Raw genomic sequence first — 16,240 nt, forward strand, 5'->3', positions numbered from 1 at the left:
TTTGTTTATATTTGAGGGGAGCTATCTTCGGAGAAGTGATGTACATTGTGTTCTCACCTCTCGACGTCATGTCTTCCAGTGCTAAGAAGATGGAGGTGGACGGGCGCTCACTGCTCACACACGCCCTCGTCGCCCTCTTTGGGATGGGCTCCTGGGTGTCCGTGAACTCCTTGTGGGTGGAGCTTCCTGTGGTTGTGAAAGAGCTTCCAGAAGGTGAGTCCCACCCTCGCGGAGCCCTCTATTGTGTGAGGATCGGCCTGCAGACCCCCAATACTCAGTTAATATGAGTGAAAAGAAACTACAAACAGCCCCCCACCTCAGCTTCTCTCCTCTTGCCGCTTTGACATGAGGGGTGGTGGATAGTTGGGATCACTCCAGTTCTTAGTCTTAAGGCTCTGAACGATGAAGATATGTAAGACTGCAGTGCGGCTAGTGGCTACTAGATGGCGACACCTGAATAATGGATGGCGGAGAGTACAAGAGGTTAACGAGTGGCTACTACCCCAATCCTCCGGCCATATCTCCTAACACAGCAGCACTGTATATGCAGCTCCTCTGATAAATCCCATTATCATGTATTATAATCCATAAATCGGTGCCAGTCCCCTCCAGAGCTGCAATCACTATTCTGCTGTTACGTTGTCTTATCCTCCAGTCACCTCCAGAGCTGAAGTCACTATTCTACTGTTACATCTTATCTTCTCCTCTAGAGCTGCAGTCACTATTCTGCTGTTACATCCTGTCTTATCCTACAGTCACTATTCTGTTGTTACATTCTTACTTATCTGTCTCCTCCAGAGCTGCAGTCCCCATTCTGATGTTACATCATGTCTCATCCTCCAGTCCCTATTCTGCTGTTACATCATGTCTTCTCCTCCAGAGCTGCATTCACTATTCTGCTGTTACATCATGTCTTCTCCTCCAGAGCTGCACTCACTATTCTGCTGTTACATCATGTATTCTCCTCAAGTCACCTCCAGAGCTGCAGTCACTATTCTGCTGTTGCATCAGATCTTATCCTCCAGTCATCTCCAGAGCTGTAGTCACTATTCTGCTGTTACATCATGTCTTCTCCTCCAGAGCTGCACTCACTATTCTGCTGTTACATCATGTATTCTCCTCAAGTCACCTCCAGAGCTGCAGTCACTATTCTGCTGTTGCATCAGATCTTATCCTCCAGTCATCTCCAGAGCTGTAGTCACTATTCTGCTGTTTATTATTATTATTATTATTTATTATTTATTTATAGAGCAGCATTGATTCTATGGTGCTGTACATGAGAAGGGGTTACATACAGAACACATATACAAGTTACAATAGACAGACTAGTACAGAGGGAAGAGGGCCCTGCCCTTGCAGGCTTACATTCTAGAGGATTTTGGGGAGGAGACAGTAGGTGGGGTGGGGGGAGGTCGGGCGGCAGCTCCGCACGGTGGTGGGGCGGCGGCTCCGCACGGTGGTGGGGCGTCGGCTCCGCACGGTGGTGAAGCAGTGAGATCATTGAAGGTTATAGGCATTTCTGAACAGATGAGTTTTCAGGTTCCGTTTGAAGTTTGCAAGTGTAGCAGATAATCTGACGTGTTGAGGCAGCGAGTTCCAGAAGACTGGGGATGTTCGGGAGAAGTCTTGGAGGCGGTTGCATGAGGAGCGAATGAGAGAGGAGGAGAGAAGGAGATCTTGGGAGGACCGGAGATTACGTTTTGGAGTGTAGCGAGAGATTAGTTCAGAGATATATGGAGGAGACAATTTGTGGATGGATTTGTAAGTCAGTATTAGTAGTTTGAATTGGATAGGATTGGAATTGGATTCGATGTAAGAGTGGGAGCCAGTGAAGGGACATGCAGAGAGGAGAAGCGGGGTGGTAGTGAGGTGAGAGGTGGATCAGTCAGGCAGCAGAATTAAGGATGGACTGGAGAGGGGCGAGTGTGTTGGCAGGGAGACCACAGAGGAGGATGTTGCAGTAGTTGAGGCGGGAGATTATGAGGGCATGCACTAGCATTTTTGTAGATTGAGAATTGAGGAAGGGACGGATTCTGGAAATATTTTTGAGTTGAAGACGGCAGGAGGTGGTGAGGGATTGGATGTGTGGTATGAAGGACAAGGCAGAGTCAAAGGTCACTCCGAGGCACCGAACTTTGGGTGCTGGCGAGAGCGTGGTGTTATTTATTGTAATAGATAGATCAGGTGGAGAGTGTAGGTGAGATGGAGGAAAGATGATCAGTTCAGTTTTGGCCACATTGAGCTTTAGGAAGCGAGAGGAGAAGAAGGAAGATATAGCAGATAGGCACTCCGGGATTCTGGACAGCAGAGATGTGACATCTGGGCCGGAGAGGTAGATCTGAGTGTCATCGGCGTATAGGTGGTACTGGAAGCCATGGGACTTTGAGTTGTCCCAGGCCAAATGTATAGATAGAAAAAAGTAATGGTCCCAGGACAGAGCCTTGAGGGACGCCAACAGAGAGAGGACGGGATGAAGAGGTTGTGTGGGAGTGTGAGACACTTAGGCTATGTGCGCACGTTGCGTAAATACATGCAGTTACGCTGCGCTTTGTAGCGCAGCGTAACTGCATGCGTCCTGCGTCCCCTGCACTGTCTATGGAGATTGTGCAGGGGCCGTGCGCACGTGGCGTTTTAGAGCGCAGCGCTTCCGCTACTGCCGAAGCACGCGTTCTAAGAAGTGACATGTCACTTCTTTCCTGCGCTTTGCCGGCAGCTCCTGCTCTGTCTATGGGAGGAGCTGCAGGCAGAGCGCATGGAATCGGCGCTCACTACGGACATTTCTGCAGCGATTTAAAGCGCACATGTGCTCTTCAGATCGCTGCAGAAATTTCTGCAGTGACTGTACGCAACGTGCGCACATAGCCTAAAAGTGCGGTTGGAGAGGTATGAAGAGATCCAAGAGAGGGTGAGGTCTCTGACACCGAGGGAAGAGAGGATCTGTAGTAGGAGGGAGTGGTCAACAGTGTCAAAAGCTGAGGACAGGTCTAGAAGTAGGAGTATGGAGAAGTGCTTGTTAGCTTTGGCAGTAAGTCATTTGTGATTTTAGTCAGGGCTGTTAACAAAGACTGTTCATGGTCTGTTTTTTATACATATACCAATCACTAATTCACCAATTAAAACAATGCCGCCCCTCATCTACATAATTAACAAATCCCCTACAATAATCCGTGTATACATAGCATAAATCGCATCCCCCGAAGGTGTTTAGATATACGTCAATACATCAGATGTGCACTCACATAATGATAGGATACAGCCTAACGCCACCTATATACGAGAAGATCGGCGCTCGTCTTCATGCTGCTGTTGCCATGGAGATACAATGCTCAAAGTTCATTGGATGATGTGTCCTTGTGACCTCCAAGCAGCCAATCCCAGCTCAGTTCCAATGCGCAGGCGTCTTCGTGAATCATCGCTCCGAGCAAACAGTCAGCCAGTAGGTGCGGTGCACATGCGTCGCCCGATTCTCCCTCCGCTCTCTTTCCCCGTATTTGTCTTCTTGTATCCTTATATTATAAGATAATGTATTGTTATAAGTTCTATGTGACACATGATTGGTTAATGTGGTTTGCTGTTGCACATATACAGTATTTCACAATTGTGCAGTGTGCGGGTAATGGTGATTTCCTACACTGTGTGCATTTATTGCGCCATCTGTCTGATATCATTCTGCTATATTGATGGTGTAAGCGGTATGCTGTGTCTTCTATAGCATGGCGGATTATTCAAGCTCTTCTATTAGCTGCCGTCTGTACAATACTTTACTGCTGTAGTAATGTTATATGTGGTGCGCCGTGTGTCTTATAAAACATGGCGGACGGAGGAGCATGCGCAATACAGAGAGGATCTTTACCTTCAGGAACATGGAGTAATGAGGTCCGGATGACCCATGTGATTGCTGGCGTCTGACGCCTGCGCATTGGAGCCGTCTTCCCATTGGTCCGCTTGACACATGCGCACCGCACCTACTGGCTGCTTGTTTTCTCGGAGCGATGATTCATGAGGACGCCGTCGCATTGGAATTGAGCTAGGATTGGCCACTTCGAGATCACAAGGACACATCATCCAATGAACTTTGAGCATTATATCTCTATGGCAACAGCAGCATGGAGACGAGCACCGATCTTCTCATATATAGGTGGCGTTATGCTGTATCTTATCATTATGTGAGTGCACGTCTGATGTATTGACGTATATCTAAACCCCTTCGTGGGATGCGATTGATGCTATGTATACACTGATTATTGTTGGGGATATGTTAAACATGTTAATTATGTAGATGAGGGGCGGCATTGTTTTAATTGGTGGATTGGCGATTGGTTTATGTATAAAAAACAGGCAATGGTATTTCTTTGTTATGTTTCACAAAGACCAACTGGTCGAAACGTTGCTGCTACTATCATGTTTGATGGAATAAATATCGATTGAATTTCACCCATTGGGACGCTGTCATCCTTGCTTATGGTATGTCTGCATCAAGTGAGCCCTTGATTATGGACGTGCGTCCCTGATCTGCTGAATTTGTTATACACAGGCAGTCTTTTTCATCAAGGTGGTGTGGACTTTGCTCTTTTTTTATAGTCTGCTGTTAAATCATGTCTTATCCTCCAGAGCTGCACTCACTATTCTGCTGTTACATCATGTCTTATCCTCCGGTCACCTCCAGAGTTGCAGTCACTATTCTGCTGTTACATCGTGTCTGGTTTTGTTTTGCCCTGATGCTCTTGCAGCTCCAGACTTCCAGGGTCCGAAACTTTCCATCCATTTGATTTTGCTGTCACTATCTCCACCTCACCGCTGTGTACCTCGTCTCCTCTGGTTCTTGCCCATGCCTTCTCTGACTCCCTACTGTCGTCCTCGCCTCCTCTGGCTCCCTGCCCGTGCCCTCTCTGGCTCCCCCCCCCTTCCTGGCCCTCTCTGGCTCCCTGCCCTTGCCCTCTCTGGCTCTCTGCTGTCGCCCACACCCTCTCTGGCTCCCTACTGTCGTCCTCGCCTCCTCTGGCTCTCCCCACCCTTGCCCTTTCTGGCTCTCCCCGCCCTTGCCCTTTCTGGCTCCCTACTGTCGTCCTCGCCTCCTCTGGCTCACCCCGCCCTTGCCCTTTCTGGCTCTCCCCGCCCTTGCCCTTTCTGGCTCTCCCCACCCTTGCCCTTTCTGGCTCTCCCCGCCCTTGCCCTTTCTGGCTCCCTACTGTCGTCCTCGCCTCCTCTGGCTCTCCCCGCCCTTGCCCTTTCTGGCTCTCCCCGCCCTTGCTTTTTCTGGCTCTCTGCTGTTATCCTCACCTCCTCTGGCTCTCCCCGCCCTTGCCCTCTCTGGCTCCCCACTGACTCCCTCTCTAGTTCACGCCCGCCTCTTACCCTCTGCCGTATTTTTCTATGCAGGATGGAACCTCCCGGCATACCTGACCGTGCTCATCGCCTTCGGGAACATTGGGCCCCTGGCCGTCACTCTTGCTCACCGCTTCTGCCCCCCTGGAGGTATCTCTGAGCCGTGGCTGATTCGCTCGATTCATGCACTGAGTCTGCTATCTGCGGTCTTCTTGGCGCTGTTCTGGGACCGGCGAGTCATGGTGGCCGGTGAGGAGCACTCAGTGCCGTACCTACTGCTGGCGTTCCTACTGGCTCTGGGCTGCTGCACCTCTAACGTCACCTTCCTGCCTTACATGTACAGCTTCCCGCAGCAGTATGTGCGCAGCTTCTTCATCGGGCAGGGGCTTAGTGCTCTTTTTCCCTGCGTGCTGGCACTGGGTCAGGGTGTTGGCCGTCTGGAGTGCAGGAATAACACGTTCGGTAATGGTAGCACCCCCCACTACATGCAGGAGAACTTCTCTGCTGCCTCCTACTTCTGGGGCCTCTTCTCGTTCCTCTTGGTCTCTGCTGTCTCATTTGCCTTCCTCATATTCTGGAGAGGAAGGGTCAGAAAAGAGCCAGAGCAGGAACTGAAGGCATCTAGTGTGCACCAGGACGGCGCCAACTCCGAGGACTCGTACCCCCTGAAGTCACCAGAGCAGGAGAAGCCACAAGATGCAGCCAGGGCCACAGACAGGACATTCTGGACCTTGAGAAACATCTACCTGCTGGTCCTGCTGGGACTGTCCAATGCCCTGACCAATGGTGTACTACCTTCCGTGCAGACATACAGCTGCCTACCCTATGGAGCCAACGCTTACCACCTATCTGTTGTTCTCAGCAACATCGCCAATCCTGCTGCCTGCTTCATCGCCATGTGTGTTCTGTGCAGGTAAGAAGCAGGGGAGGGGTGTAATGCATGTGTATGGCAGGGGGTGGGGTTCAAAACCTCACACATCAATAATGTCATCACCAGGGGTGGGCTTGACCTTGACAACCAGTCACACATCAGTGACCAGGAACAACAGAGACGGGAGGGGCCCGGTGAGGGCGACGCCAGAGACGGGAGGGGCCCGGTGAGGGCGACGCCAGAGACGGGAGGGGCCCGGTGAGGGCGACGCCAGAGACGGGAGGGGCCCGGTGAGGGCGACGCCAGAGACGGGAGGGGCCCGGTGAGGGCGACGCCAGAGACGGGAGGGGCCCGGTGAGGGCGACGCCAGAGACGGGAGGGGCCCGGTGAGGGCGACGCCAGAGATGTTCCGTTACTAGACATACGACAGGTCTGAAGAGAGTATATTTCCTTGGAATAAGCAAGTTAGGGTGACGTGAGTCCCCCTGCAGCCATTTATGCAACCCTTTCTATTCATCAGTAAAACAGAGGGGCCTTCAACCCTTAGTGCACAGAAGAAATTAGATGTTATTTTTGAGGCTTTCGTGAGGGAACTGTGGAGGACAAAGGGGTCTGGAGGAGTATGAGGGCAAAGAGCTCTGTGGGGTGGAAGACAGAGTCTGTAGTTGAAGACCAGATGGTCCTGGAGCGCTTGCTTAGTATAGCAGTGGACACCGCAGTAAACACTGCAACACTTGGGGAAACAGAGACACTCTACCACCACTGCAGACTGAGGAAGGTCCGTTTGGGACCGAAACATTATGCTTGGTAGTGTCTTGGAATAAAAATCACCATTCTTTCACATCAACTCCTGAGTGCCAAGTTTTCTGTTACAAGGGGCTGCTGATAAGTCTCTTGCTTTACCCAAAAAGAAACGAGATAGGATGATGAAACTTTACATTTATGCCACATACTCTCCACTGATGACAACACACTTTTTACATCGATATTCCAAGTTCTGTAAGCCTAACAAAAAGAAGGATTACGGTTGTGCCATAAACCAGGCATCCATAGCAGCCATGGTATCAGAAATAGAGGTAAATTTGGTACCCTTGAGGTGTTTCTTCAGGTTTGGAAACAGATGATAGTTGGAGGGAGCTAGATCTGGTGAATAAGGTGGGTGGTCACCAGCTGGAAGCCCAACTCTGACATTTTTGCTGTGGTCGCTTGTGCAGTGTGAGCGGAGGCATTGTCTTGCAGGAACAAGATTCCTTTGGACAGCTTGCCGCACCTTTTGGCCTTCAGAACTGCCTTCAATTGGTCCAGAAGTTTAATGTAATACCTTGCATTGATGATGGAACCCTTTTGAAGGTAGTTCACTAGCAGCACGCCCTCCTTATCCCAGAACACAGACGCCATCACCATTTGAGGCTGATTTTTGAACCCTGAACTTCTTTGGACGAGGAGAACCACTGTGCCTCCACTCTTTTTTTTTGACTGCTCCTTGTTTTCAGGGTCATACAAATAAATCCAGGTCTCAGCCATAGTGACCAGTCGCTCCAGGAAGTTCTCATCAGTCCAGAAACGCTGACAAATGGAGTGGGAAGTTGTCACTCGCTACTTCTCTGATCTGTGGTCAGACATTTGGGACTCACTTTGCAGATCATTCCCTTATGTCCAAATATTCATGGATAATGACACAAACACGTTCAGGGGAAATCCCCATGATGTCTGCTATTGCTTTAGCAGAAATTCGTGGATTCTCCAGTATGAGGTTGTGCACAGCATCGGCGATCTCCGGAACAACAACCACTCTCGGTCGTCCAGGACGTTCCTCATCATTGGGGCTGAAATGGCCCATTTTAAATTTGGCAACCCAGTTCTTACCTGGGGAATATGAAGGTTATTGATCCCCCAATGTCTGCGACATATCACCATGAATATCCTTTGTGGACTTTCCTTGCAGAAACAAGAATTTTATCCTCTTCTGCTCTCCGTTGCTGTGAATATCACATTAGAATCCGTCATTTTGTTTTCCCGCGAGCGTAGAACACTGTTGCCATAAGCAACAAACACAAAAATTTGAAAACATATATTAGACACATAAGGCTTTCATGTGATGTAACATTCATTACCATAGAAACAAAAAAAGATCACAAAGCCAAAGACTTATCAGCAGCCCCTGGTATATTGGTCCTGGAGGAGGCAGATCGGCTTCCAACCAAATGTGTATAGAGCACTTAGGTGTCCGGGCATCTTAAAAAGCAATGTGTCAGTAGGTGTTTATGATTTAATTTGATTGATTGCTTTCTGTGCATAACCCCACCACTGATTGGTAGCTCCTGTGTATAACCCCACCCCTACCAATGATTGGCTGCTTCCTGTGTATAGCCTCACCACTGATTGGTAGTTGCTGTGTATAATCCCACCCACACCACTGGTAGCTTCCTGTTATATCTCCGCCCCCACCACTGATTGACAGCTTCCAAAAAGTTGAAATCACATCCCTTTTGCACAATTAAAAATAAAACCATTTAAACAAAATGCACGTTTGCTATCGCTGCATGCTCAATCTATCAAAATATAAAATGAATCTGATCGGTAAATTGTGTAATGAGAAAAAGATTAAAAACGCCAGAATTATGGGGGGTTTTTTTGGTCTCCACAACTTTACAATAACCTACAATAAGAGGAGAGGAAAAACATTGTATCTGCCCCAAAATTCTATCAGTAAAAAAATGTCAAGGCGCAAAAAATAGTCCGTCACTGAGCCCCAGATCCCGAAAAATGAGAATGGTACGAGTTTCAGGAAATGGCGACAAAAGCGTAATTTAATTTTTCACAATCTTCTGAATTTTTTTTTTTTCACCATTTAGATAAAAGTAAAACTGTACATGTTTGGTGTCTGCGAACTTGTACCGACCTGGTATATATTGATAGAAAAATAAAAAAGTTATGCCTCTTGCGAGAAAGGGGAGGAAAAAGTCGAAAATTGCAGGGGAGGTTAAGTTGGATAGTGTATTGAGGAGACCTCCCAGCAGCACAGAGGATTTCAGGAGAACCTTCTCCACTCGGGTTTTTATCCTCTCAGGATCACTGATTATTTTGGCTGTTTTTCCTCTCCCCTCCCTCCGTGATTACGAGATTAATGGCTGATAAATAAAATAAAGAATGATGTATTAACCATTGCCCTCCCCCCTCCCGCGCCCCCTCCTCCCCTCCCGCGCCCCCTCCTCCCCTCCCGCGCCCCCTCCTCCGCTCCCGCGCCCGTGTGACTGCTGTGAGACATTCCAGGGATGTTTTGCACGCGGTAAATCTTGTGACCGTCCTTCTCACGTGGGTTGATGTCCATCTGTTTCTCTGTGTATTTATCTGCAGCTTGTACACCTCTCTCTGCGGTATCTGGGGGGAGTGGGGATACCGGGCACTGTAGACATGACGGCTACGGTGCATTACCTGACTCTCTATACTATAGAATAAGGCAAATCTATGACTCTGGTGATGGTGACAGCACTGTGGAGACGACGGGCCTCAGTCATTGCCCGCAGCGAGTGCTGACAGCCTTATGTGTCTGACCTTCTGCTTCCTTCTACTCAGGTCGTCTTTGGGCCTCGGGGTGATCATGGCTGTGGGTGTCGTGTTTGGGGGGTACCTTATGACCCTTGCTGCCCTCAGTCCTTGCCCTCCCTTGTTGGAGAATACAGCGGGTGTAGCCTTGGTGGTAAGTATCCAGCCCTGCTGTATTTATAGGAACCCTCTGACCGTGACGCTCATATTGTACACCCTTTACTGGAGAGTCACCCTTCACCCATCCTGAGCCTGCACCCGAGGGAACATATTCAACTCTGGGGATCAGATACAGGTATCATGTCCTGGTCAGGACACACTCCTGACCCCAAGCTACACTGCTTTGAAAAAGTATTCATACCCTGTGAACATTTCCACATTACATCCACAAACTGAAATATGTATGTAACTACCAAGTCTGTGGAATCAGTATAAAATGTTCCAATTCCAACTCCTAAAGTGCGGTACGTGCTGAATATTTTATTCATTAGAATTTGGGAAGGTTCTGAAATGTTCTATGGTAGACCTGATGTAAGGACCTCGGCTTCTAGTTGAGATGATCCTGTGCGTAAGTAGTAAAGATCAGAGGAAAAGGCTCCGGGAAGAAACACCGGCACCCCGCTCATAACTGCGAAAGAGCAGCAAAAACAGGATAAAGGCAAGTCCGAAACCTAAACTCAATAGTCCGCATAAATCAGTAGTACAGTCTATGCTGTGCAGGCCTTTATACTGTACATTATGTACATACGTAGTAAAGCTCCTCTATAGATCAGAGGGAAAGGCTTCAGGAAGGAAGGAACGCCGGCACCCCGCTGAGAACTGTAAAAGAGCGCAAAACAGGATAAAGGCAAGTCCGAAACCTAAACTCAATAGTCTGCATTAATCAGTAGTACACTCAATGTACAGCATAAAGCCTACAAAGCATACAGTGTACTACTGATTAATGCAGACTATTGAGTTTAGGTTTCGGACTTGCCTTTATCCTGTTTTGCGCTCTTTTACAGTTCTCAGCGGGGTGCCGGCGTTCCTTCCTTCCCGGCGCCTTTCCCTCTGATCTGTAGAGGAGCTTCACAACTTATGTACATAATGTACAGCATAAAGCCTACAAAGCATAATGTACATAAGTTGTGAAGCTCCTCTACAGATCAGAGGGAAAGGCTCCGGGAAGGAAGGAACGCCGGCACCCCACTCAGAAGTGCGAAACAGCAGGAAACAGGAAGAAGGCAAGTCCTAAACCTAAACTCAATAGATGTACACACACGTGAAAAAGTGCCTGTCCTAATCTGAACTATTGATTCATGCAAAGTTTTGTACAGGATTCCCTATTCTTTCAGGAATTTACAATAGTTTTTTTATTATAGGACACTATTTTGAGATCAAATTTATAAGATTACAAAATGTCTATGAAGCTTCCTATAAAGTCCGCTGTATTCGGAGCATTTCACAGTGCCTCAACATAAAAAATATTTTGTGTCAGAATCAGTCCATACTTAGGCAGCGATCGGAACGCTCCTACCAGAGCTTGCAGTCCAAAAAGACATTTACAACATCTCCACCCAAAGGTTTTCAAAGCTGTGACGGAAAAAGATGACAGCAACAATAAGATACCAGCACCCAGCACTTCCCACCAGGCAGGTGGCAGGAGGAGGGAAGAGCATCTCAAATATCAGTGACAGTTACTGTAACAATGACAGTAGATATTATAGAGATGTCTCACAGAGCACCATAATCATTGAGGGATATGGCAGAACTCGGATTGGCAAAGTGAGGAAATTGGTTATTGCTGCCAGAACCCCTAAAATTGATTCCATCTTGAAAAGATGTGCTGCTAGAATAGGGGCAATTGTCGATCAAGCCTACTCAGTGTGGCAGGACTTATTTAATGAATAAGCAATTGCTTGAACTGAAACTTTCTGGTAGACATGACCAACCCTTAGGTAACACTAAATGGAGGTCAATGGGCACAGGTGGCTGAATTGAAGGAAGTGCTTCATCACCCATTTACAGTGACTAAGAGCAGACGACTTGGATCCTGCCAGTGCTTCTGCTGCCGTATCTTCAATCTCATCAAAAGAGGACTTGTGTCATCCAGAGCTACTGTTCCACATCTTCATTCTCATCAGAACATGACTTGTGCCTTGCCATTGCTACTGCTACCATATCTTCAGCCTCATCAGCAGATTACTTGTGTACAGTAAATTGCTACTGCTACCATATCTTCAGCCTCACCAGAAGAGCATTTGTGTCCTGCCATTGCTATTGCTACCATATCTTCATCCTCATCAGAAGAGGACTTGGATCCTGCCAGTGCTACTGCTGCCATATCTTCAGCCTCCTCAAATGAGGAGTTTAATTTTGAAAGCATTGCTGCAGAGATAAACATTCTATTTCCACAGCAAACAGATTGGCTATTTCAGCAAAATTTTTCACTTGCTCTCACAGAAGTAGAAGAGTTCAACCGTTCATCAAAACGGACTGTTCATTAGACAATCCCTTTATACCCTGAGATTGTTAGATGTTGCCCATGTGGTCACCGCTTTGCCACCAACCCAAGTTAGTGTAGGCCATACTATTTCTCGTAACAAATTCATAGACTGCACAAATGTTATTGTGTTTTATTTGTTTTTTTCCTATTTACTGCATAGTGTATTAAATATTTTACATAAATTTTTTTAATAAAAGTTTGTGTTCTAAAGTTGTACTTCAATAAATATATTTTGTTTTCTATCTAAATAGCTTGGTTATCGTATAATAATAGTAATAAAAAGCCTTATGTTACCATTTTACTACAGTAAATTTATAAACATAAACATGAGCCATGTATGAGGGAGTTGGAGTCTTACCGAATCCACAGCCCTGGTAGGTGTTCTGTGAAGGCCTCAGAGGTTTATGTGAGAACCTTAGGGATCAAACGTCATCAGGAAAACAACCAAGGAACTCACCAGATAGGTCAGGGATAATGAGAAGTCTAAAGCAGGGTTAGGTTATAGAAAATAGCTAAAGCTCTGAACAGCTTACGGAGCATTGCTCAACCCATCATCCAAAAATTGAAGAAGTATGGCACAACTGCAAACTTTTAAGATATGGCTGTCCACCAAAATTGAGAGTACTAATGAGAGAAGCACCCAAGAGGCCCATGGTCACTGGAGAAGCCACAGAGGCGATAATCTGACCCCAGGACAACTATTAGTCGTAAATGCCACAAATCTGGCTTTTATGGAACAAAAGGCAAGAAGAAGCCATGTAGGGGGTACAATAAGCAGTGGAAGAAGAGGCTCTGGTCAGAGGAGACCAAACGAGACCTGGGCTAAATGCAAAACGCTATGTGTGGCGGAATATTAACCCTGCACATCACCCTGAGAACCGCATCCCCACTGTCACACATTGTGGAGGCAGCATCCTGCTGAGGGGAGGCTTCTCTTCAGCAGGGGCAGGGAAGCCGGTCAGAGGTGATGGGAAGATGGATGGAGCTAAATACAGGGAAATCCTGGAATGAAACCTGGTGCAGGCTGCAAAATACTTGAGATTGAGGTGTAGCTTCACCTTCCAGCAGGACAACAACCCTAAACATCCTGCCAGATCTACAGTGGAGGCTTTAGATCAGAGCATATTCCTGTGTGTGAGCGGCCAAATCACAGTCCAGACCGAATCCACTGAGAATCTGTGACAAGACATGAAAATCGTGTGCAAAAAAAGGGGAAAATGTCACCTCTAGATGTACAAAGCTGCACAGACAGACCCCAGAAGACAGAGAAAAGTGATCCTACAAAGTACTGCCTCTGGGAGCTGAGTATAAATACACCCAAATACTTGTACATAGTGTTGGTATCACAATAAATACATTTAATCTTGTGGGTGTAACGTGAAAAATCTCAGGGTATGAATACCTGTTCACAACACAGTAAGCAGAAACCCCATTCTCCTTTCCCTAAGGTCCAGCACAGGTTACCAGCAGCAGGAGTTTATATACAGTCCAAGTTCTGGTCCTCATGATACAATGGGGGGTTGAGGGGGTTGTGGTCACCACAATGGGGAGGTGTAGTATCCGTGCATAATATATTCATTACATTGGTGCAGGTCTATATGGGACAGTAGTCTGTGCCCTTATCTCCGTCACACTTGTCATTCTGGTCTGATCTAATTATACGTGTTGACTCTCCTGTTCCTGCACGCACCTAACATTACAAGATACATCCCTCCGTAGGTTCCACACATGTTGCACACCTCTGTAAGTGATGTACAGGTTACATCCTTCCATAGGTTACACACAGGTTACACTCCTTCCGTAGGTTACGTACAGATTACACCTCCTGTAGGTTATGTACAGGTTACCCTTCTCTGTAGGTTATATGCAGAATACACCTCTCTGTAAGTTACGCACAGGTTACACCCCTCTGTAGGTTACACCCCATCGTAGGTTACACCCCTCCGTATGTTACATACAGGTTACCCTTCTCCGTAGGTTACGTACAGGTTACACTCCTCCGTAGGTTACGTACAGGTTACACTCCTCCGTAGGTTACGTACAGGTTACACTCCTCCGTAGGTTATGTACAGGTTACACTCCTCCGTAGATTACATACAGGTTACACTCCTCCGTAGATTACATACAGGTTACACTCCTCTGTAGGTTACGTACAGGTTACATTTCCTCCGTACGTTACATTTAGAATACACCCATCCATATCTCACACATTTATCACTCCCATCATCTTTTCCAGGATCTCACAATCTGACCTCCTGAAATCCGTGCTTTACCATCGTTTGCTTCCCATTCACTTGGTGTTAATGTGGCATTGTGTCTCCGCAGGTTGTATCTTGGACCATTTTCCTTGGTGTCTTATCGTACCTGAAGGTTGTGATTGGCAGTCTGCTGCATGAAGCCGGCCATAGTGCCCTCCTTTGGTGTGGCGCCGTCATCCAGGCCGGCTCACTGCTGGGTGCACTGGTCATGTTCCCCATGGTCAGCATCTATCATCTGTTCCAAAGCGGCAGAGACTGTGAAAACAGCTGCCCCCTGTGAGGAGGCTGCACTGTGCCCACGCTTAGTGGGCTTGTACTGTACTCTGTGCCTTCTATTACTCTCAGGTCTTTTTAATAAAGTAATATTAATCTTTTTCACTAAGTGTCGTCCGTATCCGTCATTGTGCGCAAATGAGGATGAGCCCCTCGCAGTAACATTCAACCATGAGATAATATACAGCAGTGCCAGTGTGGAGTGATATATTGATTTATGGTTGTACTGATGGTGTAGTGGTATCATATGGTTGTACTGGTGGTGCTGGGGTATCATATGCTTGTACTGGTGGTTCTGGGGTATATTATGGTTGTACTGGTGATTCTGGGGTATATTATAGTTGTACTGGTGGTTCTGCGGTATAGTATGGTTGTAATGGTGGTTCTGGGGTATATTATGGTTGCACTGGTGGTTCTGGGGTATATTATGGTTGTACTGGTGGTTCTGGGGTAAATTATGGTTGTACTGGTGGTTCTGGTGTAAATTATGGTTGTACTGGTGGTTCTGCGGTATATTATGGTTGTAATGGTGGTTTTGGGGTATATTATGATTGTACTGGTGATTCTGGGGTATATTATGGTTGTACTATGGTTGTGCTGGGGCGTATTATGACGATCGGTGGTGCGGTTGTAGCTTATATTTGTACTGATAGTGCTTGTGTATAGTATGGTTGTACTGGTGGTTCTGGGGTATATTATGATTGTGATGGGGTGTATTATGATTATACTGGTGGTTCTTGGGTATATTATGGTTGTACGGGTGGTGCTGGGGTACATTATGGTTGTACGGGTGTTGCTGGGGTATATTATGGTTGTATTATTGGTTCTGGGGTATGCTATGGTTGTGCTGAGGTGTGTTAAGCGTGTACTGGTGGTTCTGGGGTATAGTACGGTTGTACTATGGTTGTGCTGGGGCGTATTATGACTATCGGTGATGCAGTTGTATCTTATCGTTGTACTGATAGTGCTTACGTATAGTATGGTTGTACTGGTGCTGCTAGGGTGTTATAACTGTACTGATTGTGCTGGGATATTAATTGGTTGACCTGGTGGTGCTGAGGTGTGTTATGGTGGTACTGGGGTATCGCATGGTTGACCTGGTGGTGCTGGGGTGTGTTATGGTGGTACTGGGGTATCGCATGGTTGACCTGGTGGTGCTGAGGTGTGTTATGGTGGTACTGGGGTATCGCATGGTTGACCTGGTGATGCTGAGGTGTGTTATGGTGGTACTGGGGTATCGCATGGTTGACCTGGTGGTGCTGGGGTGTGTTATGGTGGTACTGGGGTATCGCATGGTTGACCTGGTGGTGCTGAGGTGTGTTATGGTGGTACTGGGGTATCGCATGGTTGACCTGGTGGTGCTGGGGTGTGTTATGGTGGTACTGGGGTATCGCATGGTTGATCTGGTGGTGCTGGGGTGTGTTATGGTGGTACTGGGGTATCGCATGGTTGACCTGGTGATGCTGAGGTGTGTTATGGTGG

At 47.3% G+C, this 16,240-nt stretch overlaps 1 protein-coding gene across 2 annotated transcripts in view; it reads left to right on the forward strand.

The window, feature by feature from the left end:
• The window catches only part of SLC52A2 (solute carrier family 52 member 2), a 69,840-nt gene extending 54,973 nt beyond the window's left edge, over window positions 1-14,867 (forward strand). For both annotated transcript variants that reach the window (XM_075352798.1, XM_075352797.1), the window contains exons 4-7: window positions 80-213; window positions 5,380-6,238; window positions 9,773-9,896; window positions 14,553-14,867. In XM_075352798.1, the coding sequence (XP_075208913.1) occupies window positions 90-213; window positions 5,380-6,238; window positions 9,773-9,896; window positions 14,553-14,765 (1,320 nt within the window). In that variant the 5' untranslated portion in view covers window positions 80-89 and the 3' untranslated portion in view covers window positions 14,766-14,867. The remainder of the gene's footprint in view (window positions 1-79; window positions 214-5,379; window positions 6,239-9,772; window positions 9,897-14,552) is intronic.
• The last annotated feature ends 1,373 nt before the right edge of the window (window positions 14,868-16,240 follow it).

This window comes from Anomaloglossus baeobatrachus, chromosome 6 (assembly GCF_048569485.1).
Source record: "Anomaloglossus baeobatrachus isolate aAnoBae1 chromosome 6, aAnoBae1.hap1, whole genome shotgun sequence".
Classification (NCBI taxonomy): domain Eukaryota; kingdom Metazoa; phylum Chordata; class Amphibia; order Anura; family Aromobatidae; genus Anomaloglossus; species Anomaloglossus baeobatrachus.